Source organism: Brassica napus, unplaced genomic scaffold (genome assembly GCF_020379485.1).
Source record: "Brassica napus cultivar Da-Ae unplaced genomic scaffold, Da-Ae ScsIHWf_1603;HRSCAF=2216, whole genome shotgun sequence".
Classification (NCBI taxonomy): domain Eukaryota; kingdom Viridiplantae; phylum Streptophyta; class Magnoliopsida; order Brassicales; family Brassicaceae; genus Brassica; species Brassica napus.
In genome coordinates, this window is record NW_026015019.1 from 5,584 (window position 1) to 29,322 (window position 23,739).

The following is a 23,739-nucleotide window of genomic DNA, read 5'->3' on the forward strand; positions in this document are numbered from 1 at the left end:
ACAAAGCCCCTCTTGACATGTTCTATCACGATCACGCTGCTTGCACATCTTGTCCCCGGACTTTGCACAATCTCAAAACATCTCAAATGGGCGAGTTGTGATCTCTCGGGTCGTACCGGTCCGTACAGATCCGTACATGGCCGTACAGCCTCGCCCTATCTTTGCACACTCGCCCCATTTGCTCCTCAACACTCTTTTAAGTCTCTCCTAGACTTTGACCTTGCTTAGAACATCCATCAGATCACTCTGGACACCTTTAGACTCCTCATCACTCTTGATAGGCAATCTCTAAAGCTCTTGCCCTATCTTTGTACAAGATCCATCTCAACTCAACACCTCTAGCTCCTTCATTCCTTTCTTCAAGTTAACACTCCCCCTCAAGCTTGACTTTAGCTGATCCTAAGTCAAGCTTGGAACCTTGAAGAACTTCCTCATTAAAAACCTCACCAAGGAAAACCCTTTGGGACAAAACCTTGATGAGGGAAAAAGAGTAAAGTCTCCAAGGCCTAGGGATTGGCCAGTGAGTCTTTGTGCCTTACAACAATGTAAGGAACACAAAGACTCTGGATCATGGCCCTCATGTGATGCAAGATAGAACCCACTCCTCTTGCTCATCATCAACACTTCTTGTACTCTTCTTTTAGACAGATCTTGGTCTCTCCCCTTTCTCTCACAACTTCTTGTTGTGTATCAAGTGCTCGGACTACCAGATCTTCCTTGATAGATACAAGTTTGAGTCTTGGCTGCTTCTTCTTCTTCATGAGTCACCACCATGTTACTGAAACCTTCATGACCGGATGCTTCAGACTGTAGTACCAATCACCTCACTCTAGAGGCCGCATTGGTGATTGCTTCTTCATCCTTCATTCTGCTTCATAACTGATCTGCTCCTCTTCTTGAATAACCACCAAGTACTCTCAGATCATGTAAGCTTCAACATTATGAAGTTCTCAACAACAGCAAGCCAGTCCTAGATCACCTAAGAGTGTTTGGGTGTGTAAGCTATGTTCTTGTCCCGGGAGAGATGAGAAACAAGCTGGAAGCAAAGAGTATCAAAGCAATGCTATGATGATAGGATACTCAACCACACAGAAGGGATACAAGTGCTTTGTTTCCTGAGACAAGGAGAGTCCTTGTATCTAGAGATGTCAAGTTCTTTGAAGAAAAGAGCTACTATGAAGATAAAGATTGGAAAGAGCTGGAGGATCTTTCACAACCTTCCGATAGAGCTACAAGCTTGAGACAGATACTAGAAGGTCTTGGAATTGGAATGTCCCAGGAGTCGACAGAGGATCAGTCATCTGAAGGACAAGAAGCTGAAGAACCATCTCACCTTGATCATGAGGGAGGGAATGGAATTGAGCCGGATGAGAATCAAGATGTTGCGGATCATCCGGATCATCCTGATCAAAGTGGAGCTGAACCAAGTAATGAAGAGCTTAATGAGTTACCAGAACAAGGAGGAGTGGAAGCAACTGAAGTAGAAGCACCAGAGCAAGCACCAGTTGAGGTACCATTGAGGAGAAGCACACGGCTGAAGAGAGATGCTTCCAACTGGGTAAACACGAGAGTGTACTACAATGCCCAGGCTGTGGAGCATCCTTCTCAAGCTGTGTGTTCATTTGCCTGTTATCCAAAGGAGCATTGCGCATTCATGATGAGCCTAGATGAAAGTAGTGTACCAAGATCATATGAAGAGGCAATGCTACATCAAGATTGGAAGGAATCTGTTGGAGATGAGGCAAATGCCATGATAAAGAATGACACTTGGTTTGAAAGTGAGTTGCCAAAAGGAAAGAAGGCAGTAACCAGCAAGTGGATATTCACCATTAAGTATCTACCCGATGGAACCATTGACAGAAAGAAGACAGACTGGTGGCCAGAGGATACACTCAAACATATGGGGAAGACTACATTGATACCTTTGCCCCTGTTGCCAAGCTACATACAATAAGAATTGTATTGTCTATTGCTGTGAACCTTGAGTGGGAGCTTTGGCAGATGGATGTGAAGAATGCATTTCTTCAGGGAGAACTAGAAGATGAAGTGTACATGCATCCACCACCGGGTCTTGAACATCTTGTGAAACCAGGGAATGTATTGAGACTCAAGAAGGCAATCTATGGGTTGAAGCAATCACCTAGAGCATGGTACAACAAGCTGAGTACTACTCTGAATGGCCGTGGGTTCAAGAAGTCAGAGTTGGATCACACCCTCTTCACCCTCACTACACCTTCAGGTATCATCTGTCTACTTGTATACGTTGATGATATTATCATAACAGGTAGTGATAAGGCTGGTATAAAAGCCACAAAGGAGTATTTGAAATCTGTATTTGAAATCAAAGACTTAGGGGAAATGAAATACTTCCTTGGAATTGAGTTGTGTAGATCTAAGGAAGGATTGTTCATTTCCCAAAGGAAGTATACACTTGATCTTTTGAAAGATGCAGGTATACAAGGAGACAAGACAGCAAAGATGCCTCTTGAAGATGGATACAAGGTTCCACGTGAGGGGGAGGTTGAAGATAGCAAGGTTTTTCATGATCCAAAGCTGTACAGGAAGCTAGTAGGGAAGCTCATCTACCTTACAATCACACGACCAGACATATGCTTTGCGGTGAACCAAATAAGCCAGCATATGCAAGTCCCAAAGGATCATCACTGGCGCATGGTGGAGAGACTTCTCCTGTATCTGAATGGGACGTCAAGCCTTGGAGTGTGGATGGGATGCAACAAGAGCACTGAAGTGGTGGGATACTGTGATGCGGATTGGGCTGGAGATAGAGCAGACAGGAGATCAACCACCGGCTATTGTACATTCATTGGAGGCAACTTGGTGACTTGGAAGAGTAAGAAGCAGAAGGTGGTGTCTTGTTCAAGCGCTGAAGCTGAGTATAGAGCAATGCTGAAGCTTACCAATGAGTTGGTATGGATCAAAGGAATCTTGAAGCATTTGGAGATAGAGCAGGGAACTCCAATGACTATGCATTGTGATAATCAAGCGGCTATACACATTGCGACCAACTCAGTCTTCCATGAGAGAACCAAGCACATTGAAGTTGATTGTCACAAGGTGAGGCAGATGATTGTCTTGGGAGTGATCTTGCCATGCTACACAAGGAGTGAGGATCAACTTGCGGATGTATTCACCAAGGCTGCAAGACAAAAGACTATGGAGTCCATTCATACCAGATTGGGGCTCATAGATCTTTCCCCAAGGAGCTGATCCCCTTTGCCATGAGGTCTTTACTCTTTTTCCCTCATCAAGGTTTTGTCCCAATGGGTTTTCCTTGGTGAGGTTTTTAATGAGGAAGATCTCATGGTGGTTCCAAGCTTAACTAAGTTACTAAGTTAAGCTTGAGGGGGAGTGTTAAAATAAGTGGTTCAGTATATGGGGAGATGGCTTAAGGAGTTGAGGATGTGAGAATGTGGAGGCAAAGGGAAGGAAGGTTAGGGATCGACCAGGCCGTACAAGAGGCCGTACCGGCCGTACTGTCCGTACTGTCCGGGTCGATCCATAACTCGACCAAGCGGGAAGTTACCCGGGTGAAAGGTTTAAACGGCCATGTTGACATGAAGACATTCAGAGCATAAACAAGAAGTAGAGATCAAGAGAAGCATGCTTGATGAGGAGTTAAGTGGCGCATCCGTACAAGGGTGTACGGATATCTCTCCCTTAACCTAGCTTGGATATCAAGGCAAGTACTGGTAAGGCATTGACATGAGATCGCGTGTAAGAGCATCCTAAGTCCCTAGAGTTGTTTAATATAAAGAAGGTGACCGTTGGGAGCTAAGGAACAAAGCAAGATCACATGTGAGGTTAAGGAAGAGAGAGATTGGCGAGAGGTCACTATCACCTCACCTGTCCGAGCTCAGCTTGTCCTATTTGTCTACATTGTTTATAGTTTCTTGTTTGTCTTAGTATAGCAACTTGTAGTCTATATTAAGGATGTAACCAGACCCAAAATGAATCAAGGAAATGAGTTCCTCTTCTCTTTAGTCTTATGCGATTCTCTCTCTCTCTCTCTCTCTCGATTCTCTTCACCTTCTTCATAATTCTCATAATGACTTAAACAAATCACATATTCTTTCATGGTATCAGAGCAACCTTACTCTTGAGACCTAAACCTTTTTCTTTCTTCCGCAAATTCTCTGAGTTCTAAATTCTATTTTTGGCAAAGTTCATCTTGTTCTTGATTCTTTGTTTCCAGAATTTGCCAAAAATAGCAAAAACCATCCGAAACCTTTTCTTTTCTTTTCTCTCTTGATGGATACCTCTGAGAACACAAAGATGGTGATGATACCAGTCACACTCAAGGGTCCTAACTACCTGACATGGGCAAGACTTGCCAAAACAGCTCTCGGAGGCAGAGGTCTTTGGGAAGTTGTTGAAGAAGGCCGCCCCACCAAGAAGACTGTCCTAGGAGAGGATGGCAAAGAGGTGGTGATTGCGGATGCTGGGGAGAAGAAGAAAGGTCAGGAGGACCTCATGGTGTTGTCTATCATCCAGAATAGCCTCGCTCCTTCTCTCCAAGAGGCTTATGCCTTTTGTGAGACCTCCAAAGAGTTGTGGGACACTCTTAAGAAGGTATATGCTAATAAATCCAACATAAGCAAGGTGTATGAAGTGAAAGGAGCCATCAACTCTCTCAGTCAAGAGGACACAGACTTTGATGCTCACTTTGGGAAGTTCCGGTCCCTATGGGCCGAGCTAGAGATGCTCAGGCCAGCCACTGTCGACCCAGATGTTCTCCATGAGAGGAGAGAACAGGATAAGGTCTTTGCCTTACTACTTACCCTTAACCCAGGGTATGATGACCTAATCAGGCACATACTGAGGAACAAGGAGCTTCCCTCTCTTGATGAAGTGTGTGCGGAGATCCAAAAGGAGCACGGCTCAGTGGGTCTCTTTAAGAGAAAGGGAGAGATGGTGATGGCCAATCAAGCTGAAGGAGCCGAGAACAAACCTGCCGGAGTAGCCAACAAAGGATACTATAAGCCTGAGGATAGGAAGGTGTGGGTGTGTGACCACTGCAAGAAGAAGGGTCATGGGAAGGACAAGTGCTGGATCCTTCACCCACATCTCAAACCGGCCAAATTCAGAACTGAAGGAAGGGCCAACTACTCGGGTGACATTGGAGAAACATCCAACCGCTCTCAAGCTGTTGAGGAGAAGAAGCAGGGCCATGATGATACCATCAAGAAGTCTGACATTGAGGCTCTCATCAAAGCTCTTAAGGAGTCCGGTAACACCCTTGGAACTTCTCTTAATGCTACTTATCACACGCCTAGAGGTCTCTTTACTTCTTATCAAGTAGCTCACCAAACTGAGAGAGTTAAGCCTTTAGTTATAGACTCAGGCGCCTCTCACCATATGATAAGTGATGTTAACTTGATTAGTAACATAGAACCTGTGATAGGCAATGTGATGATAGCTAATGGTGATAAAATTCCAATTAAGGGAGTAGGAACACTTAAGCTGTTTGATAAAGACTCTAAAGCTTTCTATATGCCTACTTTTGCCTCTAACCTTCTTTCTGTAAAAAGGGCTACTACTGATCTAAATTGTAATGTCATATTTAGTCCTAATGAAGTTGTGTTTCAGGATATTGAGACTCTTAAGTTGATTGGCAAAGGTGTGACAAAGGGAGATCTCTACCTTCTTGAAGACGCCAAGACTCCTTCTTATTTATCTTCAGCTTTTAGTTCAATTCCTGTCTTAGATCATGATGTATTGTGGCATGCTAGGCTAGGCCATCCTCATTCCCGTGCACTGAACTTGTTGTTACCTGATATTTCTTTTAAAAATGATGGCTGTGAAGCTTGTATCCTTGGTAAACATTGCAAGACCGTTTTCCCTAAGTCATCTACAATCTATGAAAATTGCTTTGATCTTATACACTCTGATGTTTGGACTGCACCATGCATATCTAGGGAGAATCATAAGTATTTTGTCACATTTATAGATCAGAAATCAAAATATACTTGGCTGACTATGATTCCAACTAAAGATAGAGTGCTAGATGCTTTCATTAATTTCCAAACTTACATAACTAATCAATTCAATGTTAAGATCAAAGTGTTCAGGTCAGACAATGGGGGGGAATACACAAGTCATGGTTTCAAAAATTACCTAGCCAAGCATGGAATACTTCATCAAACGAGCTGTCCATATACACCCCAACAAAATGGAGTGGCTGAGAGGAAAAACCGGCACCTTATGGGCGTGGCCAGATCCATGATGTTTCAGACCAATGTTCCTAAGCGGTTCTGGAGTGATGCAGTCATGACAGCATGTTATCTGATCAACCGCACTCCAACCAGAATCCTTGGTGACCTCACACCATATGAGGTACTGAACAAAAGAAAACCCTCTATTGATCATTTACGTGTATTTGGTTGCTTGTGTTATGTCTTGCAGCCAGATGGACAGAGAAACAAGCTTGAACCACGAAGCACCAAGGCAGTTTTTCTTGGCTATTCCACTACCCAAAAGGGGTATAAATGCTATGTTCCAGAGGCCAGGAAGGTCTTAGTCTCCAGAGATGTGAAGTTTGTGGAATCCAGAGGATACTTTGAGAAGAAAAGTTGGGATGAGCTCAAAGATCTCTCTCAACCTTCCTCGGACAGAGCAGACACACTAAGGCGGCTTATGCAGAACTTGGGAATCAGTTTGTTTCCATCTGCTGGCACTCAGGAGACTGGAGCTGTTCCGGAGATAGTGAGAGCTCCACAAGATTCTACCACAACCCCACATCCTCATCCTGATCCTGAATGGGGGAACAACAATGATCATGAAGCTGAGAGCAATGATCCTAATGTTCATGATCCGGATGAGCAGATGCAGCAAGAGGCTGACCAAACCACTGATGTAAACTCTGGAGGAGTCGAATCAAGTGGACAAGAAGATGTACAAGAGGTGCAGCAGCTTAGGAGAAGCACAAGACAAAGGAAACCGGTTTCAAACTGGAACAACACTAGAGTATACTTCAACGCAGAGGCAATAGCTCATCCACCCAGTGCCGTGTGCTCCCTTGCTTACTATCCAGAAGAACATCAAGCCTTTGTGGGTTCATTGGATCAGGAATGGATACCAAGAACATATGCAGTGTTGAGTTGAGTTGATTATATTGGTATGGAGAGAAGAGGAGTTGAAGAGGAGAAGAGATGGAGAAGCTTAGGGGGTTTGGGTGTGAATGGTACGGACGTCCGTACAAGGCCGTACATGGCCGTACCGTCCGTACCAAAGGCCTCGACCAAAACTTACCCAACTCGACCAAGTGAAACGGTAACAAGGGAGTGTTACCTTGGGGACTTAAGGAGAAGGGATTAGACCGTTGAGTGGATAAGGGAAGAGCGTGCCAGGCTGGAACAGGCTGTAAAGAGGCAAAGCGTGTGAGCCTTACCATCCAATCATCCGGAAAGCAACCTTGACTCTACATGCTTCAATAGTGCCCATTTCGCCTCTTGTAAACCCTAATGTCTTCTATATAAATATGTAACCTCACTCATTAATAAGATCAGTCAGTTCGAGTCTCTCTAATCTCTTAGACTATGGTTTTCTCTTAGACACTAAACGGCTCTTTCTAGTCTCTTAATCTTTCACAAACTTCTCTTAATCACTTCCTAAACACTCTCTTTACTCTAATCACTCTAAAGATCTCTTAATTTCATATGGTATCAGAGCCAGGTTCATTTGAATCTGGGGTTTGATCTTTAGAGAGTTACAAGCTGAACGTCTTTGAAGCTACACGCGAGTAGTCTTGAAGGTGTTGAAGCTGTGGTTCGTTCTAGTTGAAGCTGTGCTACGTTCTGTGGGTTTGCGTGATTCTAGACTCAAGGTTGGTGTGTACAAGATCCAAGATACAAGCTTTCAAGTCAAGCAAAGATGGAACAGGGGATGAACATGAGGATGAAGGTAGCGGTTACTTTCAAAGGTAGCAACTACCTTGTGTGGTCTCGGATGGTGAAGACTGCGGTGGGAAGTAAGGGTTTGTGGGGGCACATCACAACAGGGGAGGCTCCGAAACTCATTACTCAGGGAGGAGATCAAGAAGAGGTCTCCAATGAAGCGGCTGTGGAGAAATGGCAACAAGAAGACATGCTGGTGATGACGGTTCTACACGCATCCTTGGACCCAGCTATCTTGGATGCCTACAGCTACTGTGAATCAGCCAAGGAGCTGTGGGACACGCTGAAGAAGGTGTATGGGAACATTTCCAACCTCAGCCGTGTGTTTGAAGTGAAGCTAGCGATCAACCGTCTGGCACAAGAGGACATGGAGTTCACTAAGCACTTGGGGAGGTTCAGGTCCTTATGGTCAGAGCTGGAGATGCTGAGGCCGAGCACAACTGATCCAGATCAGTTGAATGAGAGGCGCGAGCAAGACAAGGTCTTTGGTCTGCTTCTCACACTGAACCCGGCCTACACCCAGCTCATCCAGCACATGTTAAGGTCAGACAAGCTTCCGGACCTTGAGGAGGTGTGTGCACAAATCCAAAGGGAGCAGGGATCTATGGGTTTGTTTGGAGGAAAGGGGGAGCTCTCTCTTGCCAATCAAGCAGCTCATGAGGATTCAACCGAGGCTCCACAAGCAAACAAGGCGGCTCACGGGAAGTACGAGGACAGGAAGTTCAATGGCAACTGTGATCATTGCAAGAAGCATGGTCATAAGAAGAGCCAATGCTGGATACTGCACCCACACCTCAAGCCGGCCAAGTTCATGAAGGAGTGTGAGGGAAGGGCAAATGTGACTGAAGGTTCAAGTGGAGCTGGCACCAGCAAGATCAGTGAAGTGGATGGGCTTGGAGGCAATGATGGGAATGGGAAGTCTCTGGTGGCTTACACAGGCGCTTCAAGCTCCCGCAGCAATGATGACTACATCAAGAGATCAGACCTTGATGCCCTCTTCAAAATGCTAAAGGAAAACGGTAACACTTACGGTTATTCCTTTGGAGCTTCTATGATTGCATATAAGGATGATCACTTGATTAGAGAACTAGTAGAACGGTTAGAAGCTAGGAATGGGTATAGACATGCTTACATTGCTAGAACTGATAAGATGCATCCATCACTTAGTAATCTATGCCATAATGCTAAACGAGTAAGTAAACCATTGATTGTTGATTCTGGTGCATCACATCATATGATAAGTGATGAAAACTTGATTAAGGATATAGAACCTACACATGGTCATGTGATGATAGCAAATGGGGATAAGATACCCATTAGAGGAATAGGAAAGCTTAAGCTGTTTAACAAAGAATCTAGAGCTTTTTACATGCCTGAATTCACATCAAACCTATTATCAGTGAAGAAATGTACTAATTGAGAGTTTTATAGGATTTATGTGAGAGTTTAAGGAAGATTTGTGAAGAGATTAGAGAAGAACTAGGTTGAACCGTGAGAGAGAGAGAGAGATTGACAAAGAGAATAATAGAGAACTCTTTTTTCCTTGAATGATTTGTTTATGGGAACAACCCATTTATAGAATTCATACAGCAAGATGTCGACATTAAGGAAACAATAAACAAAGAAGTTAAGACAGAGGAGAGATGGGCAAAGTGGTCCTGGATAGTGACAGGTCCTAACGGGTGGGAAGACTTTGAATCCTTAACCAGACCCGTGACCTGCACTCTCAACGGTTCCCCACTTCCCTTAGGCGATTCCAAACATTCTTCTTGCCTTCTTCTCTTCTACATCAGTCACTCTTATGTCTTGCACTCCAAGTTAGGGTTGTCTTGTACGGACAGACTTGTCTAGCAAGGTAAGTTGAGTGATTGCTTGATCCGGATGTAATTGTTCCCCTCTTGCTTCTTACTTCATTCTCCTCTCTTTATTGCTTCATGTCAACACTCCCCCTCAAGCTTGACAGTGGTGATTGTCAAGCTTGGAAACCATGAAGCATTCCCTCATTAAAACCTTTACTTGGAAAAACCACTTGGGATAAAAACCAAGCAAAGGAAAAAGAGTAGAATACTCCATGGTGAGGGGATTATTGACATGGGAGGTTTATGAGTCCAAGTCTTGGAAGAATGGACTCACAAACTTTGCTACTGGCCGCCTTGGTGAAGATGTCAGCCAGCTGATCCTCACTTCTTGTATAACATGGGAGAATCACTTGCTGCTCTACTGCTTGTCTTACCTTGTGGCAGTCCACTTCTATGTGTTTTGTCCTCTCATGGAAGACTGAGTTGGATGCAATGTGTATTGCGGCTTGGTTGTCACAATGCATGGTCATGGGAGTTTTGATCTCAATTCCCAAGTCGCCTAGAAGCCCTTTTATCCAGATAAGCTCACTGGTTAGCTTCCTCATTGATCTGTACTCTGCTTCTGCACTAGAGCAAGACACTACCTTCTGTTTCTTGCTCTTCCAAGTGACCAGATTTCCTCCAATGAATGTACAATAGCCGGTGGTTGATCTTCTGTCTATTCTGTCCCCAGCCCAATCTGCATCACAGTATCCTATCACCTCAGTGTTCTTGTTGCAAGCCATCCATACACCCTGACCTGGTGCCTCTCTCAAGTATCTTAGTATCCTCTCCACCATGTTCCAGTGATGAACCTTGGGAGTTTGCATATGTTGGCTTACTTGATTAACTGCAAAGCACACATCTGGCCGAGTGATGGTTAGATAGATCAGCTTCCCAACCATCCGTCTATATTGTTTGACATCTTCAAATGGAGTATCTTCATACTCCCCCTCTCGCAATACCTTGTAACCTTCTTCAAGTGGTGTCTTGGCTTGTCTTCCTCCAAGATCTCCTGCCTCCTTTAAGATGTCCAGGGTATACTTTCTTTGGGACATGAACAATCCTTCCTTTGATCTGCACATCTCAATGCCGAGGAAGTACTTCAGTTCTCCTAGGTCTTTGATATCAAATGCGGCTTTAAGAAAGGTCTTGGTTGAACTGATCCCCTCCTTGTCACAACCAGTGATGATGATATCATCCACATAGACTAGAATCACAACAATCCCTTGCTTGCTGGTGAGAGTGAAGAGTGTGTGATCCGCTTGAGACTTCACAAAGCCTCTCCCATTCAGTGTAGTGCTCAGCTTGTGATACCAAGCTCTTGGTGATTGTTTCAAACCATATATGGCTTTTCTGAGTCTGAGTACATTCCCTGGTTTCACCATCTCTTCCATTCCCGGCGGTGGTCTCATATATACCTCATCTTCTAGTTCACCTTGCAAGAAGGCATTCTTCACATCCATTTGCCAAAGATCCCACTCTTGATTTACTGCCAATGAAAGGATAATCCGGATTGTGTGAAGCTTGGCCACTGGTGCAAAGGTGTCTAGATAGTCTTCTCCATAAACTTGTGTGTATCCTCTTGCTACCAATCTGGTCTTTTTTCTTTCTGGCTTTCCATTTGCAAGATACTTGATAGTGTGTATGAGTCTGCTGGTCACGGCTTTCTTTCCTTTTGGAAGCTCTGTCTCATACCAGGTGTTGTTCCTCTCCATGGCTCCCATTTCATCATTCACTGATTCCCTCCATTCATCATCTTCCATAGCTTCTGCATATGTTCTTGGTATCCATTCCTGATCCAATGAGCCCACAAAGGCTTGATGTTCTTCTGGATAGTGAGCTAGGGAGCACACGCCACTGGGTGGGTGAGCTACTGCCTCTGCATTGAAGTAGACTCTGGTGTTGTTCCAGTTTGAAGCCGGCTTCTTGATCCTAGTACTTCTCCTAAGTACTGGCTGATCATTTTCATTCTGAGTGCCTTCTCCACCTTCCAAGTTCTGATTCTGATCCTCCACTTCCTCCTCTTGGTCATGGTGCTCTTCTTGATCATGAACTTCCTCAGATACAGGTGGTTCACCCTGATTTCCCCCCTCAGGATCAAGGGGAGCAGCTTCTTGGATCTCAACTTCATCTGTAGTTGTCTCGGTTTGCTCTTCAGACCGGCTTGATCCTCCCACATTATCTGATCCTGCTTGTCCCGGCTCTTCCATAGGTAAGCTGACCCCAAGTCTCCTCATGACTTGTCTGAGATTGGCTGCTCTATCTGATGCGGATTGAGACAAGTTCTCCAGCTCATTCCAATCCTTGTTGTTGTAGTACCCTCTGGTTTCTACAAACTTCACATCTCTAGATACCAAGACTCTCCTAGTCTCTGGTTCATAGCACTTATAGCCCTTCTGGTTTGGTGAATACCCAATGAACATAGCTCTTGTGCTCTTAGCCTCCAGTTTGTTCCTCAGTTCTCCTGGTTTCAAAACAAAACAAAGGCACCCAAACACACGCATATGATCAATAGATGGTTTAGCTTTGTTCAATACCTCAAATGGAGAGCAGTCTTGTAGAACTCTGGTAGGAATGCGGTTGATCAGGTAGCATGCAGTTAGGACCGCATCACCCCAAAAGCTCTTTGGGACACTAGTATGGAACATCATGCTCCTAGTGACCTCCATGAGATGCCTGTTCTTCCTCTCGGCCACACCATTTTGTTGGGGAGTGTATGGACAGCTGGTTTGATGAATCACACCTTGTTTGGCTAGATGAGCTTTGAATGCATTGCTGGTGTACTCTCCTCCATTATCTGATCTCAAAATCTTAACTTTGGCATTATAATGGTTAGAGACATATGTTTCAAAGTTTATAAATGCATCTAAGACCCTATCCTTTGATTGTAAGAGAGTGATCCATGTGTACTTGGATTTCTCATCAATAAAGGTCACAAAATACTTGTGATGTTCTCTAGAAAGACATGGAGCTGTCCATACATCCGAGTGGATTAAATCAAAGCAGTGTTCATAGATTGTACTAGACTTGGGAAATACAGTTTTGCAATGTTTTCCTAAGATACAAGCTTCACAATCTTGCTGGAATGAAATACTAGGCAACATGATGTTCAAGGCACGAGAATGAGGATGTCCTAATCTAGCATGCCACATTACATCTTTAGGGAAATTAAAACTTGAATTGAAAGCAACAGATAGATCGGATGCAAGCTTAGTGTCTTCTAGCAAGTACAGGTTTCCCTTGCTCACACCTTTGCCAAGCAACCTACATGAGTCAATATCCTGAAAGTAGACATCATCAGGCGTAAATATAACATTGCAATTCAAGTCATTGGTCACCCTTTTCACAGATAATAGATTAGAAGTGAAACTAGGCATGTAGAAAGCTTTGGATTCTTTCTCAAATAATTTAAGTTCCCCTATGCCTTTAATTGGAACCTTGTTACCATCAGCTATCATAACATTTCCTACTGCAGGAGTGATATTTTTAATCAAATTTAAATCACTAATCATGTGATGAGAGGCTCCTGAGTCTATGACTAAGGGTTTAACTCTATCAGATTCATGAGCAACTTGAAACGCCGTGAATAAACTCCTAGGCAATTGATATGATGCACTAAGGGAGGAACCAAGAGTTTTACCAGACTCCTTGAGAGCTTTGATGAGTGCCTCAATGTCAGATTTCTTGATGGACTCATCCTGGTTTCCCTTGCCCTCATGAGTGCGGTAGGCCGTGGAAGCTTCTCCTACATCACCTGAGTAGTTTGCCCGACCATCAGTCTTGAACTTAGCCGGTTTGAGGTGTGGGTGAAGTATCCAGCACTTGTCCTTGCCGTGACCCTTCCTCTTGCAATGATCACACACCCACACTTTCTTTTCCTCCGGCTTGTAGTACCCTTTGTTGGCTACTCCGGCAGGTTTGCTCTCGGCTCCTTCAGCTTGATTGGCCATCACTAGCTCTCCCTTTCTCTTAAAGAGACCCACTGAGCCGTGCTCCTTCTGAATCTCAGCACACACTTCATCTAGAGATGGAAGCTCCTTGTTCCTCAGTATGTGCCTAATAAGGTCATCATACCCTGGGTTGAGAGTGAGCAGCAAGGCAAAGACCTTATCTTGCTCCCTTCTTTCATGTAGAACATCCGGATCAACTGTTGCGGGTCTGAGCATCTCTAGCTCAGCCCATAGAGACCGGAACTTCCCAAAATGAGCATCAAAGTCTGTGTCCTCTTGACTTAGAGAATTGATTGCTCCTTTTACTTCATACACCTTGCTGATGTTGGATTTGTTGGCATACACCTTCTTGAGAGTATCCCACAGCTCCTTGGAAGTTTCACAGAATGCATAAGCCTCTTGGAGAGAAGGGGCGAGGCTATTCTGGATGATAGACAACACCATGAGGTCCTCCTGACCTTTCTTCTTATCCCCAGCATCCGCAACCACCACTTCTTTGCCATCCTCTCCTAGGACAGTCTTCTTGGTGGGGCGGCCTTCTTCAACAATCTCCCAAAGACCTCTGCCTCCGAGAGCTGTTTTGGCAAGTCTTGCCCATGTCAGGTAGTTAGGACCCTTGAGAGTAACTGGTATCATTACCATCTTTGGGTTCTCGGAGGTATCCATCAAGAGAGAAAGAGAAACGAAAGTTTTGGATGAACTTTGCTACTTTTGGCAAATTCTGGAAATGAGATTGAAGAACACCTCAAGAACAGGATGAACTTTGCCAAAAATAGAAATAAAACACAGAGAGTTCGCGGAAGAAAAAGAGATTTAGGTCTCAAGAGCACAGCAGCTCTGATACCATGAGAGTTTTATAGGATTTATGTGAGAGTTTAAGGAAGATTTGTGAAGAGATTAGAGAAGAACTAGGTTGAACCGTGAGAGAGAGAGAGAGATTGACAAAGAGAATAATAGAGAACTCTTTTTCCCTTGAATGATTTGTTTATGGGAACAACCCATTTATAGAATTCATACAGCAAGATGTCGACATTAAGGAAACAATAAACAAAGAAGTTAAGACAGAGGAGAGATGGGCAAAGTGGTCCTGGATAGTGACAGGTCCTAACGGGTGGGAAGACTTTGAATCCTTAACCAGACCCGTGACCTGCACTCTCAACGGTTCCCCACTTCCCTTAGGCGATTCCAAACATTCTTCTTGCCTTCTTCTCTTCTACATCAGTCACTCTTATGTCTTGCACTCCAAGTTAGGGTTGTCTTGTACGGACAGACTTGTCTAGCAAGGTAAGTTGAGTGATTGCTTGATCCGGATGTAATTGTTCCCCTCTTGCTTCTTACTTCATTCTCCTCTCTTTATTGCTTCATGTCAACACTAATGATTTACAATGCAATGTTATCTTTAGTCCTAATGATGTGAAGTTTCAGGATATTGAGAGCAGCAGATTGATTGGGAAAGGGGTGACTAAGGGAGATCTCTATATGCTTGAAGAACTCACTTCTGTTCCTGATTATAGTTGCTCGTTTACTTCTGCTTCTTTGTTGAATAAAAATGCATTGTGGCATGCTAGAGTAGGACACCCTCATGTTAAAGCTTTGAACTTAATGGTACCAGGTGTTGTGTTTGAGAACAAGGATTGTGAAGCTTGTATTTTAGGCAAGCATTGTAGAACTGTGTTTCAAAAGTCTACTACCGTTTATGATAATTGCTTTGATCTAATTCACTCTGATGTGTGGACTGCCCCTTGCTTATCTAGAGATAGTTATAAGTACTTTGTCACATTCATTGATGAAAAATCCAAATACACCTGGTTAACCTTAATTCAGACCAAAGATAGGGTACTTGATGCATTTAGGAACTTTCAAACTTATGTAACTAACCATTATCATGCTAAGATTAAAATTTTGAGATCAGATAATGGAGGGGAGTACACGAGTCATGCATTCAAGCAACACCTATCACAACATGGGATCCTACATCAAACAAGCTGTCCTTATACTCCACAGCAAAATGGAGTAGCTGAGAGGAAGAATAGGCATCTCATGGAAGTGGCAAGGTCACTTATGTTTCAGAGTAATGTTCCAAAGAGATTTTGGAGTGATGCGGTTGCCACTGCTTGTTACCTAATAAACAGAACCCCAACCAAAGTTCTGAATGAGAAGGCTCCATTTGAAGTTCTGAACAGGTACAAGCCAGCTCTTGATTATTTGCGAGTCTTTGGGTGCCTATGCTTTGTACTCAAACCAGGAGAGATGATCAACAAGCTAGAAGCAAGGAGTACTAAGGCTGTGTTCATAGGATACTCAACTACACAGAAAGGATACAAATGCTATGATCCTATAGCAAGGAGAGTTCTTGTATCTAGAGATGTGAAGTTCTTGGAAGATAGAGGATACTATGAAGAAAAGAATCAAGAAGACCTGAAGGATTTAACATCAGACAAGGCCACCACCTTGCGGATCATTCTTGAAGGTCTTGGAATCAGTACATCCCAGGATCCAAGGAATCACGCAACTACACCTCCTGAAGTTGGTTCACCATCCCACCTGATCATGAGGGAGGAGAGGAGCATGAGGAGCCTATGCAAGAGGCCAACCAAGATGAAGGAGGAGTAGAGAATGAAGGAGAAGAGAGCATAGGCTCGGATGGTCATGGACATGATCATGGTGTGACACAAACACCTTCTCCTTCTCAAAATGAAGTGGTAGAAGAACAACAGGAAGAAGAACCGGTTGTGCAGCCACTGAGAAGGAGTACAAGGATAAGGAAGGATCCTTCCAGTTGGGTAAACACGAGAGTGTACTACAATGCCCAAGCTGTGGAGCATCCTTCTCAAGCCGTGTGCTCCTTTACTCAATATCCAGAAGCACATTGCGCTTTCATGGTAAACTTGGATGAGAATCACATCCCAAGAAGCTATGAAGAAGCAATGAAAGATAAAGAATGGAAGGAATCAGTTGGAGATGAGGCAGGAGCAATGATCAAGAATGATACATGGTATGAAAGTGAGTTACCAAAAGGGAAGAAGGCTGTGACTAGTAGATGGATATTCACAATCAAGTACAAAGCGGATGGAAAGATTGAGAGGAAGAAGTCAAGGCTAGTTGCAAGAGGTTTCACTCAAACTTATGGAGAAGACTACATAGAAACCTTTGCACCAGTAGCTAAACTCCACACAATCCGGATTGTACTGAGCTTAGCTGTGAATCTTGGATGGGGGTTATGGCAAATGGATGTGAAGAATGCGTTTCTACAAGGTGAACTTGAGGATGAAGTGTATATGCATCCACCTCCAGGCCTTGAACACTTAGTGAAGAGTGGAAATGTTTTGAGGCTGAAGAAAGCCATCTATGGGCTGAAGCAATCACCAAGAGCTTGGTACAACAAGTTGAGTACTACTCTGAATGGCCGAGGCTTCAAGAAGTCTGAACTAGATCACACCCTCTTCACACTCACGACTCCCTCAGGTATGATTGCACTTCTTGTGTATGTTGATGATATCATTATCACAGGGAGTGATAAGGAAGGTATCATAGCAACCAAGGAGTTTCTTAAATCCATGTTTGAGATTAAAGACTTGGGAGAAATGAAATACTTTCTTGGAATTGAGATATGTAGATCCAAGGAAGGTTTGTTCATGTCCCAAAGGAAGTATACACTTGATCTTTTGAAAGGTGCAGGTGCTTATGGAGGCAAGACAGCAAGGATGCCTATGGAGGATGGCTACAAAGTCCCACGAGAGGGGGAGATTGAAGACAGCAAACCTTATCAGGATCCTAAACTCTATAGAAAACTAGTTGGCAAATTGATTTATCTCACTATAACTAGACCTGACATTTGTTTTGCTGTGAATCAGGTGAGTCAACACATGCAAGTACCTAAGGAACATCATTGGCGCATGGTGGAAAGGATCTTGATGTATCTCAACGGCTCACCTGATCAAGGAGTATGGATGGGCTGCAATGGAAGCACTGAAGTGGTGGGATACTGTGATGCGGATTGGGCTGGTGATAGAGCAGACAGGAGATCAACCACAGGCTATTGCACATTCATTGGAGGCAACTTGGTGACTTGGAAGAGTAAGAAGCAGAAGGTGGTGTCTTGCTCAAGTGCAGAAGCTGAGTATAGAGCTATGCTGAAGCTCACCAACGAGTTAGTATGGATCAAAGGCATCTTGAAGCATTTGGAGATTGATCAAGCCACGCCAATGACCATGCATTGTGACAACCAAGCAGCTATCCACATAGCCTCCAACTCGGTGTTCCATGAGAGAACCAAGCACATTGAAGTTGATTGCCACAAGGTGAGGCAGATGATCATCTTAGGAGTCATCTTGCCATGCTACACAAGAAGTGAAGATCAGTTAGCGGATGTGTTCACCAAGGCTGCAAGACAGAAGACAATGGAGTCCATTCACATACGGTTGGGCCTCATTGATCTTGGGAAGAGAAGGAGCTGATCCCCTTGGCTGTGAGGTCTTTACTCTTTTTCCCTTATCAAGGTTTTATCCCAATGGGTTTTCCTTGGTAAGGTTTTTAATGAGGAAGATCTCATAGCTATCCAAGCTTAGGCTTTCACAAAGCTAAGCTTGAGGGGGAGTGTTGAGTTGAGTTGATTATATTGGTATGGAGAGAAGAGGAGTTGAAGAGGAGAAGAGATGGAGAAGCTTAGGGGGTTTGGGTGTGAATGGTACGGACGTCCGTACAAGGCCGTACATGGCCGTACCGTCCGTACCAAAGGCCTCGACCAAAACTTACCCAACTCGACCAAGTGAAACGGTAACAAGGGAGTGTTACCTTGGGGACTTAAGGAGAAGGGATTAGACCGTTGAGTGGATAAGGGAAGAGCGTGCCAGGCTGGAACAGGCTGTAAAGAGGCAAAGCGTGTGAGCCTTACCATCCAATCATCCGGAAAGCAACCTTGACTCTACATGCTTCAATAGTGCCCATTTCGCCTCTTGTAAACCCTAATGTCTTCTATATAAATATGTAACCTCACTCATTAATAAGATCAGTCAGTTCGAGTCTCTCTAATCTCTTCTTAGACTATGGTTTTCTCTTAGACACTAAACGGCTCTTTCTAGTCTCTTAATCTTTCACAAACTTCTCTTAATCACTTCCTAAACACTCTCTTTACTCTAATCACTCTAAAGATCTCTTAATCTCATATGCAGAAGCTATGGATAATGATGAATGGAGGGAATCAGTGAATGATGAAATGGGAGCTATGGAAAGAAACAACACCTGGTATGAGACAGAGCTTCCAAGAGGGAAGAAAGCCGTGACCAGTAGACTCATACACACCATCAAGTATCTTGCAAATGGTAAACCAGAAAGAAAGAAGACCAGGCTGGTGGCAAGGGGATACACACAAGTGTATGGAGAAGACTATCTAGACACCTTTGCACCAGTGGCCAAGCTTCATACAATCCGGATAGTCCTCTCACTAGCAGTGAACCTAGAGTGGGATCTTTGGCAAATGGATGTGAAGAACGCTTTCTTGCAAGGTGAACTAGAAGATGAAGTATACATGAGGCCACCTCCCGGAATGGAAGAGATGGTGAAACCAGGGAATGTTCTTAGGCTCAGAAAGGCTATCTATGGCTTAAAGCAATCACCAAGAGCCTGGTACCACAAGCTAAGTACTACACTGAATGGAAGAGGCTTTGTGAAGTCTCAAGCTGATCATACACTCTTTACTCTCACAAGCAAGCAAGGGATTGTGGTAATCCTAGTCTATGTGGATGATATTATCATCACTGGTAGTAACAAGGAGGGAATCAACTCAACCAAGACATTCCTCAAGACTGCATTTGACATCAAGGATCTAGGAGAGCTGAAGTACTTCCTCGGCATTGAGATGTGCAGAACAAAGGAAGGATTGTTTCTGTCCCAAAGAAAGTATACTTTGGACATTATAAAGGAGGCAGGAGACCTTGGAGGAAGAGTGGCCAAGACACCACTAGAAGAAGGCTACAAGGTTATGCGTGAGGGGGAGTTTGATGCAACTCCCTTTGAGGATGTCAAGAGGTATAGAAGAATGGTTGGGAAGCTTATCTATCTTACTATCACAAGGCCGGATGTGTGTTTTGCTGTGAACCAAGTGAGCCAACATATGCAAGCTCCTAAGGTACATCATTGGAACATGGTGGAAAGGATCTTGAGATACTTAAGAGAGGCGCCAGGCCAAGGAGTGTGGATGGCGTGCAACAAGAGTACTGAAGTTGTTGGGTATTGTGATGCTGATTGGGCTGGAGATCGAGTTGATAGGAGATCAACCACAGGCTATTGCACCTTTATTGGAGGAAACCTAGTCACATGGAAGAGCAAGAAGCAGAAGGTGGTCTCTTGCTCAAGTGCTGAGGCAGAGTACCGATCTATGAGGAAGCTTACTAGTGAACTCATATGGATCAAAGGACTGCTAAAGGACCTGGGCATAGAGATCTCCACGCCAATGACTATGCATTGCGACAATCAGGCAGCAATACACATTGCATCAAACTCTGTGTTCCATGAGAGGACTAAGCATATAGAAGTGGACTGTCACAAGGTGAGACAAGCAGTGGAGCAGCAAGTAATTCTTCCATGCTACACAAGAAGTGAAGATCAACTAGCTGACATATTCACCAAGGCAGCCAGCAACAAAGTTTGTGAGTCCATCCTCCCTAGGCTTGGACTCATAAACATTCCATGTCAATGATCCCCTCACCATGGAGTGTTCTACTCTTTTTCCTTTGCTTGGTTTTTATCCCAAGTGGTTTTTCCAAGTAAAGGTTTTAATGAGGGAATACTTCATGCCTTTCCAAGCTTGACACTCACCACTGTCAAGCTTGAGGGGGAGTGTTGACATGAAGACATTCAGAGCATAAACAAGAAGTAGAGATCAAGAGAAGCATGCTTGATGAGGAGTTAAGTGGCGCATCCGTACAAGGGTGTACGGATATCTCTCCCTTAACCTAGCTTGGATATCAAGGCAAGTACTGGTAAGGCATTGACATGAGATCGCGTGTAAGAGCATCCTAAGTCCCTAGAGTTGTTTAATATAAAGAAGGTGACCGTTGGGAGCTAAGGAACAAAGCAAGATCACATGTGAGGTTAAGGAAGAGAGAGATTGGCGAGAGGTCACTATCACCTCACCTGTCCGAGCTCAGCTTGTCCTATTTGTCTACATTGTTTATAGTTTCTTGTTTGTCTTAGTATAGCAACTTGTAGTCTATATTAAGGATGTAACCAGACCCAAAATGAATCAAGGAAATGAGTTCCTCTTCTCTTTAGTCTTATGCGATTCTCTCTCTCTCTCTCTCTCTCGATTCTCTTCACCTTCTTCATAATTCTCATAATGACTTAAACAAATCACATATTCTTTCAGGCCAAAGGGGTTTTACCTTAGGAGATATGACCGTTTGGATGGATAGAGTGACCGCGGCTTATCCTGACAGTCTGGCACAAGCTGTAAAGGCAAAAGGAACCGAGTCCAAGATGCCAAAAGCGTGTGACAGCTCCCATTGGTTTACATTTGAATTAAAGCAATCTTATCCTTGACCTCACATGCTTAGTGCTTCTGAATACCCTAATGTCTCTCTCTATATATTGTAAACTCTGTCTTGATTAATGGTTAACACGAGTTCATCATATTCTCTCTCTAGTTCATCATGTTTCTCTTCTACATTTCATAAATCATCTCATCTCACTTTAATCTTTCTCTAAATCTCTCAATACCTGTTCAACTCTCTAAAATCATATCCTATACAGCTTAGGATCATGGAATGGCTTGCTATCCTCAATCTCCCCCTCACGTGGAACCTTGTAACCATCCTCCATTGGCATCTTGGCTGTCTTTCCTCCATAGGCATCTGCTCCCTTCAAGAGATCAATCACATACTTCCTTTGAGACATAAACAATCCTTCCTTTGATTTGCATATCTCAATCCCGAGAAAATACTTCATTTCCCCCAATTCTTTAATCTCAAAGCTTGCCTTGAGATACTCCTTTGTAGCCTTGATGCCTTCCTTATCACTGCCTGTGATGATTATATCATCCACATACACAAGCAATACCACAATACCAGATGAGGTGGTTAGGGTAAAGAGAGTGTGATCCAATTCTGACTTTCTGAACCCTCTCCCATTCAGTGTAGTACTCAACTTGTTGTACCACGCCCTTGGAGACTGCTTGAGACCATAGATAGCTTTCCTCAACCTCAACACATTACCCTTCTTTACTAGATGTTCAAGACCTGGTGGTGGATGCATGTATACTTCATCTTCCAACTCTCCTTGAAGGAATGCATTCTTCACATCCATTTGCCACAAATCCCACTCAAGATTCACAGCAAAAGATAATACAATCCTGATAGTATGAAGTTTAGCCACAGGAGCAAAGGTCTCAACATAGTCCTCACCATATGTCTGAGTAAATCCTCTTGCCACCAACCTAGACTTGCGCCTCTCTATTCTTCCATCAGGATGAAACTTGATTGTGAACACCCATTTACTAGTCACTGCCTTCTTCCCTTTAGGCAGCTCACTCTCATACCATGTTTCATTCTTAATCATGGCTCCGGACTCATCAGCAACTGAATCTCTCCACTCCTTTAAAGCCATAGCTTCTTCATATGTCCTTGGAATATAGCTCTCATCCAAGCTTACTGTGAAGGCTGTATGCTCGTCCGGAAACTCTGCAAAGGAACACATAGCTTGAGAAGGATGCTCCACAGCCTGGGCATTGTAGTACACTCTCGTGTTTACCCAGTTGGAAGCATCTCTCTTCACCCTTGTGCTCCTCCTTAGCTCCTGAACTTGTTCTTCTTGTGGCTCTTGCCCATCTTCACTTGATTGAGCACCACTCTCATTTGACCCATCTCCTTCACTAGACTGAGTACCACTCTCATCTGAGCCAGTAGACTCTCTTTGCCCATCTCCACTAGACTGAGCACCACTCTCTACTTCTTGTGTCACCTCTTGATTATGCTGGCCTGAATCTTGATTTTGCACTTGCTCATGAGATTCAGTTCCATTCCCCGTCTCATGATCAAGAGGAGTTGTTCTTTCAGCTTCACTAGTCGGATTGGAAGACTCTCTTCTTCCAGATTCCTGATCCTGGGATAACCCTATCCCTAGCTTCTCCAACAGCACCCTCAGTGTTGTTGCTCTATCAGATGGAGCTTGAGACAAATCCTTCAGATTTTCCCACTCCTTTTCTTCATAATACCCTTTTGATTCAATAAACTTCACTTCTCTAGATACCATCACTCTCCTTGCTTCAGGATCATAGCACTTGTATCCCTTCTGAGTGATAGAGTATCCAATGAACATAGCCTTAGTGCTCTTTGCCTCCAGCTTGTTTCTCTGTTCTCCTGGACTCATGACATAGCATACACACCCAAATACCCGTAGGTGATCAATAAAAGGCTTGCTCTTATTCAGCACCTCAAATGGAGACAGATTCTTCAGTATCTTGGTTGGGACCCGGTTGATGAGATAGCAAGCAGTCTGTACAGCATCTCCCCAAAAACGTTTTGGGACATTTGCATGAAACATCATCGACCTAGCAACCTCCATCAAGTGCCTATTCTTCCTCTCAGCTACACCATTCTGCTGTGGTGTGTAGGGACAACTGGTCTGATGCACAATCCCATGCTTGGCTAGATGACTCTTGAAGGCATTGCTGATGTATTCACCTCCGTTGTCTGATCTCAGTACCTTCACAGTAGCATTGTATTGATTAGATACATATGCTTGGAAGTTCATAAACGCTTCTAGCACCTTATCTTTAGATGGAAGCAATGTGAGCCATGTATACTTAGACTTCTCATCAATGAATGTCACAAAGTATTTATGGCTGTCTCTAGACATGCATGGAGCGGTCCACACATCCGAGTGAACTAGATCAAAGCAATGCTCATAAGTAGTCTTAGATGCTGGGAAAACAGTCCTACAATGCTTTCCTAATATGCATGCTTCACAATCCAAGTGATTGAATGACATATTAGGGATTATCAGTTCAATGGCACGAGCATGAGGATGTCCTAATCTAGC

The 23,739-nt window shown here is 43.9% G+C and overlaps 1 protein-coding gene across 1 annotated transcript; it reads left to right on the forward strand.

The window, feature by feature from the left end:
- The first annotated feature begins 1,270 nt into the window (after positions 1 to 1,270).
- On the forward strand, positions 1,271 to 21,116 carry LOC125597981. Its single transcript, XM_048772395.1, has 6 exons — positions 1,271 to 1,510; positions 4,591 to 4,811; positions 5,106 to 5,733; positions 6,253 to 6,354; positions 6,424 to 7,028; positions 21,071 to 21,116. Exons 1-6 carry the CDS (start codon positions 1,271 to 1,273, stop codon positions 21,114 to 21,116), a joined length of 1,842 nt encoding a protein of 613 aa, XP_048628352.1.
- The last annotated feature ends 2,623 nt before the right edge of the window (positions 21,117 to 23,739 follow it).